Raw genomic sequence first — 14,281 nt, forward strand, 5'->3', positions numbered from 1 at the left:
GTCAGAAGTACTTTGTTACTTGAAAAAGGCAGTCTGAAAACTGGGAAAAATGTTTTCAGTAATTTCTGAATGTTTTAGGACAGTAACTACTGTTATTTTCCTGTGAAAAAGACTGGAGTTACTTTGCTTGTGACAGATGAGGCAAAAATTCATAGAAGTAGGAAAACCACCCCTTCCTTTCTCTGTCGTTCCTGAATATACAGTGTATATTAAATCCTGTAAAACCAAACACAGGATAATCTTACTAATCAGTATGAAAAATATTATGTCAGAATCTTCTTTGCTACAGTTAAAGAATTCACTGCCAAAACTCAAAAGGCGTCACTACCAACTTTGCAACCCAGCTTTGATTCTGGTGGGTACATTTCATTACAATTATAGGAAGAGGTAATTTCTATAATAGCTCTTTCAGTACACGTGAACAATTCCATATACATACAAACTGGATCCAGGCACAGGGGTGAGGCAGATGAGATCCAATTTCCATGCGGTCTTGAAATGGATTTTTCTTGTGGCCTAGCCAACACTGCCCTGAAACTTGTAGGTATATTTTCTGTAATGCAATGTAAATCTATTCCTCATGAACAGAAGTAGCTCCAACCACATTCATTCATTCATGTTAAGAGCTAAGTTTATTTAGAAAAGAATTCCAGAGTCTATTCAAAACTGTATGCTAAAAAGAAGTATATATAAAAGTATAATTTCTGGTTTCTTATTGTTCTAGGAAGTGTCTGCCTTCCTCTTGATCAATAATACATAAAATCTTAGTCATGTCCTGCCTTTTTCATTCTTTTTTTTTTTCTTTCTTAAAAAAATTAAATCATATGATCACTGTAATATTAACAAACACGCTTTGTGCTGATTATACCTGTCATTCTAATTATACTTATGGTAAGAAAAAAGGCAAGTTCTCCTATATCTATGTTCTCTTTTCAGTCTACTAAAGTACAAGTTTGTATAGATGAGTGTAATTTCTGCTGAAGGCAGAGGTTGTAAGGAACTTCTAGGCTGAAACTACAGGAACTCTTGATAAGCCAAAATGATATGCAGCATCAACATAAAAAAAGCTGTGATGGTTTACCCCAGCTGAGAAACTGATCTACTGTGTCTTACATACACATAAATATCACACATAATACAAAACAAGAATGCAAACACTGAATATTTCAAGAAGCATCAGTAAATACTTAGAATTCTTTTTAATAATACGTCTTCTTATTTATGTCACTATTTCTTCACAGAATAGTCAGTACTCTTGGGATGAATACACCTTTTCCTAGCTGTTATATATGATACTGTGAGGACTTAAAATCAAATAAGCCTGCACAGCTCCTTCAGTCCTACAGCTGTACCTGTGGCTCTGACTATAAATAGATTTTAATGTCACATGAAGCAGTGCAAACACAGGGAGCCCATCTGTGTTGATCTGGGTGTAGGACGGAGTTTCCGATCACACAATCTACTCCAGCTAAATTCTGTTTTATGTCAAAATGGAAACTACTCTCAAAGCCCAGAGAGCTCAGGATCCCCAGAGAGAAATTCTAGTCTCAGAAGTCAAGGAAAACCTGCACTTAATGTCAGTTAAATTCAGTGGGATCAGGATCTTTCCCTCAGAGTGCATTATCTATGTGATCATTTGGCAAGGAAGAAAGTCAGCTGCATGTCTCTTGGGCAAACGAAATCAAATAATACTAACCAGACTGGAAGTTATTTTCCCTAAGGTGTAGTCTTCCTTATTAGTCTAGAAGGTATTTGTACAGGTCACTTGTGGCATTTGAATACTTCTCACTAAAAGTTTCCATTTTATTAACATCTTACAGAATATTTGAACAGCGTTCTTCAGTATGACTTTACTAATTATTTCTGAAGTATTACAGTAGCAATTATATAGGTGTTGCATATGATCTCCTCAAATACAGAGTTCAGTTGGCCCTAGGTCTTTTTAAAAGGATGAGAAATGCCTTAAAGTAGCTTGAAAGATAACATGAGACAAACGAATCTGGATATGGAATGATGAAATTGCCAGGATTCTCATCTTTTTCCTTTCCAGGATATAGAAATAGTCTTAAGAATCACTTATTTTTACAAGAAATCCAAATTTTGAGTAAGAAAATGTAAGTACCATCTGCTGGAGCTTCAATGCAAAGACAATTCCTGTCACATATTATGATACACTGTATTGTGCAAAATACAGGAGGGAAAAAAAAACAAAACCAACCCACCCTGTACATCAACAAAGGCTTCTTCCTGAGTGCTGTCTTATAGAGGAGAATATTGCTGGCTGAAGGTAGCCTGTGAAACACTTGGCCCTTAAAAGCTTTTTTCCAGAAAAGTTAATGCTATGAAGCATTAATCTTGACTTTCTCTTTTAGGCATATTTCCCATACAGGCAAAATTCTACTGAATTAAATGGAAAGTCTGACTAAATGAAAAGCGAGGAGTACAGATCAGAGCCTAAAGCAACCAAAACAATCTCAACAGAGAAATGGTAAACTCATTAGTAGCTAATAATGCAGTAGGCACTTCAGCTGAACAGTGGATTAGAATGAAGGAAGAGACTTACTGGATATGGAAGTATAAAGGGCAAAAGACTTGAGGCTAGTCATTTCTTTTTGTCTGGTTTCCTCTACGCTGCTGTGAAAGATGTGTTCCCAAGCATAGAGTTTAAGGAGCTTAATGCCTCGCAGCATCTCATTTGTCTTCTTCAGTCTCTCATTGGAGTACTCCTGCAACATTTACATACGCATTTACTTAAAGAGTATGATTAAAGCACCTGTCCCCTAAACATAAGGATCACACAAAAATTTTATGCAACGTCTTGTAATCGGTCAGGTATACTTTACTAGTTCTGTCCATTCAGATGTTTTGTTGCTGTTTTTCACGAAGGTGAGCTTCCCTAGAGCTCAAGTGAAAAGGCCGTTGGTTTGCACTCCTAAATCGTATAGCTTGTGCTGAACATTTTACTCCTCTCTCAGCTTTCTGATTACTTGCAAGGCAGCCTCTCATGACTTCTACTGCCCAGCACAGTGGCTGGATTTTCAATAGGCACACTGGCAACATACAGAGGAGATCAGAACACGTCAGCAAGCTACGACTGGGCACACCGCTCTGCCCAATCAACACGATACGGAAACAACCGCGTCAGGCTTCAAAGCAGCAAGTCCTCATTAGCAAGAAGCTGTGATCCTGTAGGGAACCTTGACTCTGAGCAGGGCTAGCTGGCTCAGGCGCAATAATACACTGGTAAAGTTATACTCCCAGTAAAGCGTAACTGGCAGTTATGCCGCTTCCAGTCTTCAGGCTAGCTCAAGGATCTTTGTACCACGCTACATTGCACAGCGGAGACATTTCTAGCACACAATGCGCTGCTACCGTTTGCAGGAATTTCTAGGTGATGCTGACTGTCTGCTGACTGACTGGATGCTATGGGGATGAATACTGTCTACATTTCCAGAAGGGTGTATACTGTTGATGTGAAGGCATTACTTTTCACACAGGAAGGTGCACAAATAACTCTCATTACCACCCATGATTTGTGGTAGAAGACATTTCAGCAAGCTGTCTGGCTCCATTACAGGTTCATATGGCTTCCTTGGCAGTGCAACAGTCGCTGAAAGTGGGGATAAGGTTCAGAGCAGCTGGACATGGTAATTCCAATGAACCAAGGTAACTTCCTCAGCAGTGATGCAGGCAATTGAAATTATAGACAAGCCAAGTGAGGGACCAAGGAACAGCTTGAGACTGAGCAGACCTCTAAGCTCCCCAGTTGAGGAGCATGCTGTGGGAGTTAGGACTGTCCATAGCTTATTTAAATAAATCACTTTGATAGATTAACACAGCTATGATGTATCTGGGGTCTGAGTTTGGGTCCAGCATTCCCACTTCCTTTCCCCTTGGACAGCTTGCCCTGCATGATTCATTTATTTGTGCACCATCTGGCTGCACAAAGCCATTTCAGTCAATGATTACTGACCATTTTCATTTGCAAGTTAGAAAGACCTTAAGTTTTTTTGCTCTTAGGGAAACACATACTTGTTGAAAAATATAAACCCCAAAACCTGCATCTTTACTGTTCACGCTTATCATGCTTTCACACTCTTGAACTTGACATTCCTGTATGTTACCAATGTCTGAGAATCAGTTCTTGGTCAATGTCCACAGTTAGCTTTGTAATTCCAAACACAGACCAATGCATAATTACCAGAGGTGATATTTATATCATGTACCAAGTTTGAAGACACTCACCAATGTGCTTCTCTGGGCCTGTGAGAGTTTTGTTGCTACAAAGTACTGAACAGGTGCAAGGATTATGATTACTGCTGCTCCAATTAAGGCACTGATTCCAAGAAGGTAATAGAGCAGAAGAACTCCTACAATTATCTGTTGGAAGAAAAGAAAGTGAGGGGAAGGCTTGGGATAACTTCACTTTGGGTATGCACCACAAAGAGCAATCACAGGGTAACTGGACAGCACGTTCAAAAACAACAGCCACTGCAGCTAACCCTACCCTCAAATGTCATACGTTCTGCATCGCGGGCACAGTGGGGTTTGATCAGCCAGGATATTCTGCCAGAGGACCAAATACACCCACCTGGTGTTCCTCCCCAGCTTGTGGATTCTGTGTACTGCCATTTCATGGACTCCCCATTATGAACAGTAGAAGATTGTACAGATTTGCATATCTTCTCTAGTGTAACTCACAGCTATTTAAAATAACTTTACTTAAAAATAAATACATTTATTAAAAAAAGCTTTAAATAAAACTTAAAAGTTATTTTAAAAAAATACTTCCAAGTAACACATTGAGATATTGCCTTTACAGTCACTATCAAATATTTTTCCCCCATTGGCCAGATGATGTAGCATGCATTTTCTTTGACTTATAATTGTTTTTTTTTCTTCTTTGACACTTAAGCATTTTTACACTGGGGAAGAAATTACACCTCCCAGTTTGATCAGAACTCACTAGTCTACAACACATGGGACTTCCCACAAAGGATGAATCCTTCTTTGCTTACTACAGAACCTAATATGAAATATTATTAAAAATACAACTGATCTTGTAAATGTTAACATGACATTATTGCTGAGCAGTACGTAAGAAAAGGAGCATCATAAGCCGTATCACTAAGAACCTCCACTTCAAATAAACTCTAACATAAGTTTGCAAGGAACTGTTTTAAGGATGCACAGTACCAGACTGGCAGTGACTGTTAAAAAAAGTTTAGAGAAACAGCTTAAGACTTTGGATAAATAAGAATCTGGAGAGCCACAGTCAGGATGGAAAAGGATACTGTAAGCAGCTCAAGAAATACAAACAAGATATACAAGCTGTCAATGTTAATTACCACTATTCTAATGACTGACTCTTGAACAATCTGGAGCATTGACACTATAAATTTATCAGTAAAAGTGGATAAATTAATCAGAAGACCTAGTGATAGAAAGCTAATTTCATACATAATTTCCCTTAATTAAAAAAAAAAAAATTGGTAATTTCCTTAAGCATTATCTACTACTCTTGCTATATTTGCATACTCTCATAACCCTCACAGAAAGACTATCTTCCATCATTTTGAAGCTCAGTAGGCATATGACCATCCATTCCCACACAAACTTATGGGAATTGGGTGTTTCTATGAAGAAAACCAGAGTCCTTAAATGTCCACATTTCCATCTTGACATTTTCATGAATTTAAGGCACACAGGGAGAAAACACAGTTTTGGGTTTTTTTTTTTCCTTAACAATCCTTTGATGCCTCTCTGCAGATGAACTAAAACGTGACTCTTAAAATGAGTCACAGTATTTACTTAGGAAACATGTGGTAACATGAAAGTAAAGTCCTATTGTATATACACCACAGATCTAGTAAGAGCAAAGGTTAAATTGTAAATTAAAAATCTTCTAGTGACAAGTAAGTAAGCAATCTGCTCCCATCTGAAGTCAGGAAATCTACGAGTGTATGAAGCCAAAGAAAATATGCAAGGCCTCTGTCAGATAGCGCTGGCAGAGGTCCCCTCCAAAACATGAGATGGTCTTGGTCTTTACAGATCAAGATATTCATTCCCAACTGCTTCTTCATGGGCAGACAATCTAGGCACGCAAAATATGGGAAAGCATTGAACAGCGCACAGTTAAGAGATGTTCAAAAGTACAAAGTCAATGCAGAACACCGACCCGCTGCTTTCCCCCACTACTGGTTGATTGTCAAGGACATTATGGGACCAGCTTGTTCTAGAAACAGAGCCTCAGCTTCTCACTACTGGATCCTGAGGGAGTTGCGAGCTCACAGCCGCTTTCCCCACCCCACATCCTGGCTATTCAAGGTCAGTCTTTCAGTCTTTGCAGTAAAAATTCTATGTTTTCACCATAGATTAAAAATGATCCCATGTTCATCTTCTTTATATTGCAATAAGGGCAAAGTTTTTAATATCTTCATCATGTATGGGACAAAAAAAAAAAAATCTCAAAGTACATGAATGCTCCTATCTGAAAAGTGCTGAAATCTGTAAGCATTATTGCAAGTAATTCTATATTTATCATACCTCACACTACTTAGTCAAGAATAAACAGTACATAGATAATACCTGAACTGCAGGAGGGCAGTATCTGGCAGATGGGAAGGCTCTCATTAATATTTCTGAGAAGGTAGCGATCATATTTTTAAAAACCTGTGTAATGAAACACTTTGCTTCTCTTTCATCTAAATCCCAAAGCTCTTACCTGCCAGAGATGATATATCACAAGCAAGAAGCTCACCAGTAGCTCTGGTTATTTTGTCTGGATTATTTACTGAAGACAGCAAATACTTTCAGCCAGAAACTGCTTTGTGGCCAGTTTTGAAAGAGACAAATGTCCTTTCATTACAACTGTTAAGCTATCCCTGCCAATGAACCAGAGATATGAGAATCCAGGATTTTTTAATAATCACAATGAAATCAAACAAGGGTGTTTATAAAATGGAGGCTGGGAGTCGGGGGGAAAGCCTTTATAGGGCCTCATTTTGCTCCCAGGGTTTGAGCCAAACCTACTGAGGGCATCTTTCAATTGATGGGCATCCCCAGGCCTCTTTTCATTGATTTCAATGGCCTTCAAACAGTAACTTAAGGCAATGAGAAAGCTCCTATTCACTCCAGTCAGAGCAAAGATAGGACTCAAATTATCTGGACTGTATGGAAAACCTAACTTGTTATGAATGGCTAGGTCTTGTAGTCAAGGATAATTTAAAAATCCACAGCAGATGCTGAAATGCTGATTGTTAGCTTAAGAGCTACAAAACAATTAAAAACCTGTTTTAAATAATAATGAAGCTTGTTCAACTTTTTATTAGCCATCTCTCGAGCATCCAGTGATTGTTTTCACTGCCTCACAAAACAAAGTATTGAACGAATGTTGTGGCAACATGTTTTGGAGAAACCTTTGTGACCAACATGACTCATCTGTGCCTTGTAATGCATGCACCATCCACAAAACAGGAGCATGCTTTGACACTGATAGTCCTCATCTACTCAGGAGCACTGCAGGGTGAATTTTAATGCAAATATAATCACATTTTCAGAAGACGTGCAGGAAATATTTATGAGTCCATGAATTCTGGCACATTAGACAAAAATCTTGTTACAGAATATGCAATGAAATTGGCTTAATTCTCAGTTGCACTAAAGTGTGCTCTGCACTGAGCTGCCAGAGTGGTCTTACAAATAAGTGTACGTGAAGTTGGTACCTCTTACATAGCCTGTTTTACTGACAGACTTACAATGGAGACTAAGCCTAGGGGATAACTGGACCCTAAACATTATCATTAAAGGGGTGGACTCTACTTAATGCCTCATAGCTCTTTCAGCATTATCATTTTATCACTTTTTTATCATTTTATACAATCACTAACTTCTTACTGCAGGGTACTTCTAGTAAGTGGATAAAAAAATACCCTGATATCCAAATTATTACTAACAAACTGCCAACTTGTAACCATATTTCATGTGATATTTCACATCAGTTTTTTTCATTATAGTTGTCTTCTCCTTTGCAGTTAGAAATCAGCATTAGCACACGTTCCTTCATCAGTGGCATTTTTCCCCACTTTAAAATAATCTGGTTCCCATTTTTTTCCCCCCATAACTTCAGGGAAACCATCCTGATGCTAAAAAGTAAGTCAAGTTTCTTTCTGAAAAATTCCTGCCGATAATTCATATATTCATCACCCTTTTTTAATTCTAGAAAGTAAAATGTTTTTAACTGGCATATAAGCCTCTCCAGAGTAGACCAGGAAAACTACTCTATACCCCAATGCAGTTACTCCTGCACAAGAAAGATATAAAGGCATTTATACTGTATGAATGCAGCCACACTATGACCTGTATAAATACGACTACAATAATTTTAAATCTTAGTATTTTAACGGGTATAGTTATATACAGCTCACATGTAGCGTAAATGCAAATCCTAGGCATGAACGCTTAGTTAAAAGAAGCTGTCGGTTAGTAAGCTGCTGATTACACCTTAATGGGCTCACTATTCTGATTTGAGGCTCTACACAACTCTCACTGGAGTTAGTGAGAGTTTTACCAGAGATTCAGACAGATTTTTTCTTCCTCCACAACCTACTGCAGTCTCAGAAGCAATCTACCCCTCACTACTGCAGAGATACTAGAAGACATGTGGTAACATATTAGATTTCAAACACATATAGCAGAAGTGTGAAGACTCCCAGAGTATTTCAAGAGGCCACTAATTGGTTTTCCAAAGAACAAATACTCCCCAAAGATTGAGACTACACAAGAGGACACAAAGATGCATTCCAGAACTCACTATCACTGACAATCATGAAGGACCTACACTGCCCCTCCCCAGTATTTTCCTCAGTGAGGGGGGAAAAAAAAAAAACCCAAAAACCAAATCCAGGGAAAATAGTTATACCAAGGGAAAACAGTTAAACCAGGTTTTTTTTTTTTCCCCAGGTTAGGAAGTTAATCTGGCTTACCATGCAATCAGATGATTTTAAGACCATCACAAAGGAAGACTTGCTCATCTGATCTGTAGCAGCTTTACCAAAACCTCTTGTCACTGACAGGAACAATTGTAAAATCCACTCAATTCTAATATGTATCTTTATTGTCAGAAAAGAATCCAGATCTGATGGCCAGCAGCCTAGCCTAGCCTTACTCTTTGAAGTTCACAGAATTTATATAATCACCTGAATGGCTGGCTTTTCTTCCCCATCCCCAACTTTTCAATGTAATATTCTTATATGCTCAACTTCTTAGAAGAAAATCATTAGTATCCGATGTTGATGGACACAGGAACTCCTAAGCAACACTCCTAAAGCCATGTTAGAAACTGACTGGAAATATGATCTGGCAGTTGCAGTCCATATACAGTCTCATGAAAATTATTTCATTTTTGAGCAAGAGCAGGCAACCCAAAAAGCAAAGCTGCTGGGTAGATTACTTGCAGCTTTCTGACTTCCACACCAGCCAAGTCAGCCTCTGCGTAGTGCTGGAACCAGACTACCTTTGTGACATGAATACAATGGAGTTTTCATCATGTCTTTGAAACTAAATGATACTTTTAGAAAATACTGAGCGAATCTAAACTCTGCTGCCCCTTTTGTTTGTATTTAGTTTTAGCATTGAAGCACTCTCAACAAAAATACACTGAGTAGCTGGAAGAAAGCAGAAAGAATTGCAGGGTACTGTATTAATAATGAAACTATGTGTTTTACTGTCAGTTTGCTCAGGAAATTCCTAAATGGAAGTGCAGGAGATTTCTACGGTTTTGTTTAAGTACTGGCTCTCCCAAACTAAGTAATTTGCACTTTTCCACCGTTTCAGTAAGCGTGAACTTTGAAAAATGATCCAAGGTTGTACCAAGATTACTCTGACCTCCTACTAATCTGTGTCTGCTCTACCCTTTTACTAGCATAAACTTGAATTAATCACATGGCCATCCAGTGAGATTCTCCACTTCACAGACCCAGAGGAATACTACCTCACTGAAAAAAAAGAGTAGTTTTGATCAGATTAGTTTTTCAGTAGCTCCGCAAGCTCACGTGACACAATGCACAATCTATAGAGCTGGAAGAATGAAGGACGTAAAAATACTGTGTTTCCATGTTGGACATCGCATACGAACGCCTGTTTCAGTAAAGGAACAAGCTTAAGATTAATTTAAATCAATAGTGAAAGTACCCTCCGAGATGGGACTCTGCTTTCCTCATCTTGAGGACTTGGTAAGACACAGCTGCATTTCATTGGGCATTACGCAAGGCTACAGGACATGGGAACCAGGAGTCATCAGGCGATTGAGCGTGACTCAGAACAGTGATCTGCTCCATGTCACACGTGTGGGAAAGGAGATTGATGGGATGAGAGTCATATTTAGAGACAGGAGACCAAAGACACCAGAGAGGATAAAGTCGCAAAACCATTTCACATAACAAATGAATCTGTGGGATTTCATGCGCTAGAATTTGTCATCTGTGAGGCAGCAGTAGTTTTAAGAGATGTCCAAAGGATCATCTCTAAGCGATCATATTTTGTAATGAACTGCTACTTCTCTTGCTTCTGCTAGGATTCAGAAGACAAATGATTGCAATACATTCCAGTTAAGTCCCCTGATGTAATAAATGAATGCACTGGAATAACATAACCGGCTGCACCCTATAAATTCTTGTTACAAATGCAAAGCACAGGTGGCAGCCATCAAGATCCTAATACAATCCTCAGTACCTGGAGTCCTGTCACAGATGTGAAATATATTACATACCGTGTTTCTAGACATTAACATCTTGAATCTTATTTCAAGGTATTCTTTAACATGTCTACTTTCAAAACATTCCCAAGCAAGCAGTCACTACAGTCTGATGCATGTTAATAACAAAAGCACGTTCAATCTCCTCACCTGTACTGGCATAGCCCAAAGGTTAGGGCAAAGGAAAAAGAACCACATCAGTTGATTTGTGTCTATGGCAACCAGGTTACAGATCTGGCCTGCAGTCATCTCCCCCATAGACATGTTAGAGGTTGAAAGCTGCATAATTTTATTGTATATCTTTGTCTGGAAGAGAGATCAAAAGGTGTTAGCATATAGAAAGAAAATAACATTTCTAGCTCCATCTAAAACACAGGCATAGTCCAGCTTGCTGAGGGAAAACAACATTGCTAGTAACTTGAATGAAGAGCTGAAAGTTTGCTTTTTTGCTCACAAAAAGCACAGTGCAATTAGGTACATAATGGTTGTCTAAGTATTCCCTTTTTGCACCCCTGTAGATCAGTAAGAGAATGAAACCTTTACTGCCTAAAAGGCCCAAGAACCATAATAACAACTATGATTTATACCTCCAGCTTCTCCATGGAGTGCCCTTGCTTTAAGCAGTGCTAATAAAATAATATATTATTACATTCAGTATATAATAGTCAATATATTATAATCCCTGTTATTTTTCTCTGGCAACTGATTCAGGTCCCATCCAACCTCAGAAGTGTGTCGCGGGCTCAGAATGTTGCTACATCGTGGCTGGAGAGGTCAGTCCCATTACAAAGTTTAATTCACAGACAACTAATGTTACAGGTCCGATTCTGTACTGAATTAAGTAGTTGCCTCAGTGCAGAATCAGGTACCACGTATAAAAAAATAACTTACTACACAATAATGGAAGTGTACTTTTACCAGCTGGTTTGGTAAAAGGCTACACAGTGATGCTTTGCAGTCATGAGACTTAGCTGACAGGAGGCACCCTGATTCACTAAGTCCCTTCAGATCAAGTGCCAACTGTCCATCATGAAGCATAAAGTCACACAAGGCACATTGAACAGGTGCAGGTTTACACAGGGGAGGAAAGGAGATAAAAGATTTAAAGAAAATTGAAAAATTATAGGAAAAAGATTGTACAAAAATAATGGCACAGAGACTGCCATTAACGCTAATCCCGCTGCTTAGAGTGATGGCTAGAAATTTTCCAATTTGAACAGTCCAACTGCCGGCACTATCTGGGCTTCTGTGTAATATCCAGCACAGAGAACACAAAAGCAAAATTTTTCTTAAGCAAAATTGTAGGGAATGTGCACTATTTACCAACAATTCCCCTTTTATGCTTGCTGTGGTCCGTGTATTTTTCAGTTAGTTGCAGCTCTTCTGCTTGATACAAGATGCCCAATCTTTTTATATATATCTTGGGTCAAGTTTTTATTTCTTTAGGAATTTTCTACTTCACTCTAATGAGGGAAAACCAATGGATGGAATCCAGAAGTCTGGCAGCTGACAAGTGCTTCCAAGTGTAAGATCAAAAGAGCATTAAACAATTACGCTGCTATTGAAAGCATCCATCTATCACAGGGACTCTCACAGGATCTATGTAGTTCAGCGGATAAATAGTGTAACTTAGAAGGGTGGCTTTCAAGCTGTCAGAGGGTAGGTTTCAGCCAGTGCACAGAGCAGTATTGCATTGTAATCTTACACCCAATTCTCTCCTTTCCAGGCACAGATCTTTGTATATGACATAAAACTTTGATCTGCTGTTCACAGTTAGACAATGATTACGGACTCCATTTTACCAGTCTTACTTATGTTCAGTAATTACAGACTCTGCAATGCCTGGCAGATTTTGTGGCATGACCCATGGAATAAGACAGCACTCCATGCACTGGGAATACAACCTATCCTTTTGTCCAAAGTGTATTTACAAGACATTTTAAAGCTGTATTATTTGCATGAGATATTACAAAAATGCGCCTTTGAGATGCAAGAGGTGTGGTTCACAACCTAAATTCTTTCAAAAGTTATATTCAGTTTTACTGTCAGCAAATCTATGCTCAAAGGTAAGAAGAAATACAGCATTACATATTACAAATAAATGTTTATATAAAATAATCAAATAAGATGCAGAGGAAAGAGAATGGAGGTCTAAGTTAACACAATCTTTAACGGCAACGGTTACATTCAATACATTTCAGGAGGGAAGCATTTCAGAATTTAACTACTACAATTATAATTTGTATTTACAAATACACATATGATTGTATGAACATGTTAATTAACAATATATTTGCTACCTGTATTGCGCCTCTCAAGTTGATTCCCGTTTCAATAGCAACGTAGTACGATGCTTGGAGAAACGTCCTTTGCAACAGAAGGGCAAAAAATAACAGTACAGCCAAAACATAAGCGTTGGACAGGAACTCTTGAGATGAAATAAAGAAAACACCAAGAATTTTAGTCTACAAAAAAAAAGAAAGTTGGAAATCAGGTGCCATGGTACTTTAATTACCAGTTTTGCATAATTAATAAGCAGAGATAACCACAGTTTATTATTTTGAAAGTGCTCCCAACCTGATCAGAAACCTCACAGTTTATCAATTCAAGGGAACAGTCATAAAATGTGCCAACTCAGTAAGCTTTATTTAAATGCAGAATGACATTTATAGGATTTCTAATATCCTTCCAAAACTCTAGGACACTTTGAGTAACTCCATATGGTCATTTGCTAAAAGATGTGTGCTGCCCATTGTCAGAAAGAACTAGTTAACATCCTTTCGGAGAAACTAGTTTCCTTATTTTAGCACCTCAGGTTACTGAACACTAAAATGACCTTCACAACTTGCTGAAAACACGTCCTTCCAACTCCTGGAACTGCGTACATTATTTTGGTTTGCAGCATCCAACAGGTTTGTTCAGCATTTTTATTTACAGTCATTACCTCCTAGCAAGTTCATGACATCACCAAAGTGCATTTTGAAGCATGTCTATAGTTTACTGGGAAAGCAGTGCATTTATTCTAGATTATATTTAACAAGCAGACACCTTTGGTGCCACAACTAGTTGAGAGGCTGGCTCACCTTGGGAAGCCTTCTGAAACTAAAATGTCTCTGCCTGCCTCTCTCCCCTTGGCTCCTTCAAAACTTTGATTAGCGGCTTATGCTGCCATTAGAGGCAAAATTAGGACGAGGTCTCTTTCTATTCTTTCTATTCTATTCTATTCTTTCTATTTCTATTTTAGCCTGGAGAAGAGGAGGCTGAGGGGAGACCTTATCACTCTCTACAACTATGTGACAGGAGGTTGTAGTGAGGTGGGTGTTGGTCTCTTCTCCCATGTAGTTAGCGATAGGATGAGAGGAAATGGGCTTAAGCTGCGCCAGGCAAGATTTAGATTGGATATGAGGAGAAATTTCTTTACTGAAAGGGTGGTCAAGAATTGGAACAGGCTGCCCAGAGAGGTGGTGGAGTCACCATCCCTGGAAGTGTTCAAAAAACGGGTAGATGTGGCACTTCGGGACATGGTTT

General features: G+C 38.6%; 1 protein-coding gene across 1 annotated transcript in view; it reads right to left on the reverse strand.

The window, feature by feature from the left end:
* ABCC8 (ATP binding cassette subfamily C member 8) overlaps positions 1 to 14,281 on the reverse strand; it is an 83,564-nt gene that overhangs the window by 50,054 nt on the left and 19,229 nt on the right. The window contains exons 7-10 of the mRNA XM_075711762.1: positions 13,054 to 13,218; positions 10,904 to 11,059; positions 4,246 to 4,380; positions 2,564 to 2,726 (exon numbers count right to left, since the gene is read on the reverse strand). Coding sequence (XP_075567877.1) covers positions 2,564 to 2,726; positions 4,246 to 4,380; positions 10,904 to 11,059; positions 13,054 to 13,218 — 619 coding nt within the window. The remainder of the gene's footprint in view (positions 1 to 2,563; positions 2,727 to 4,245; positions 4,381 to 10,903; positions 11,060 to 13,053; positions 13,219 to 14,281) is intronic.

Source organism: Pelecanus crispus, chromosome 6 (genome assembly GCF_030463565.1).
Source record: "Pelecanus crispus isolate bPelCri1 chromosome 6, bPelCri1.pri, whole genome shotgun sequence".
Lineage (NCBI taxonomy): Eukaryota > Metazoa > Chordata > Aves > Pelecaniformes > Pelecanidae > Pelecanus > Pelecanus crispus.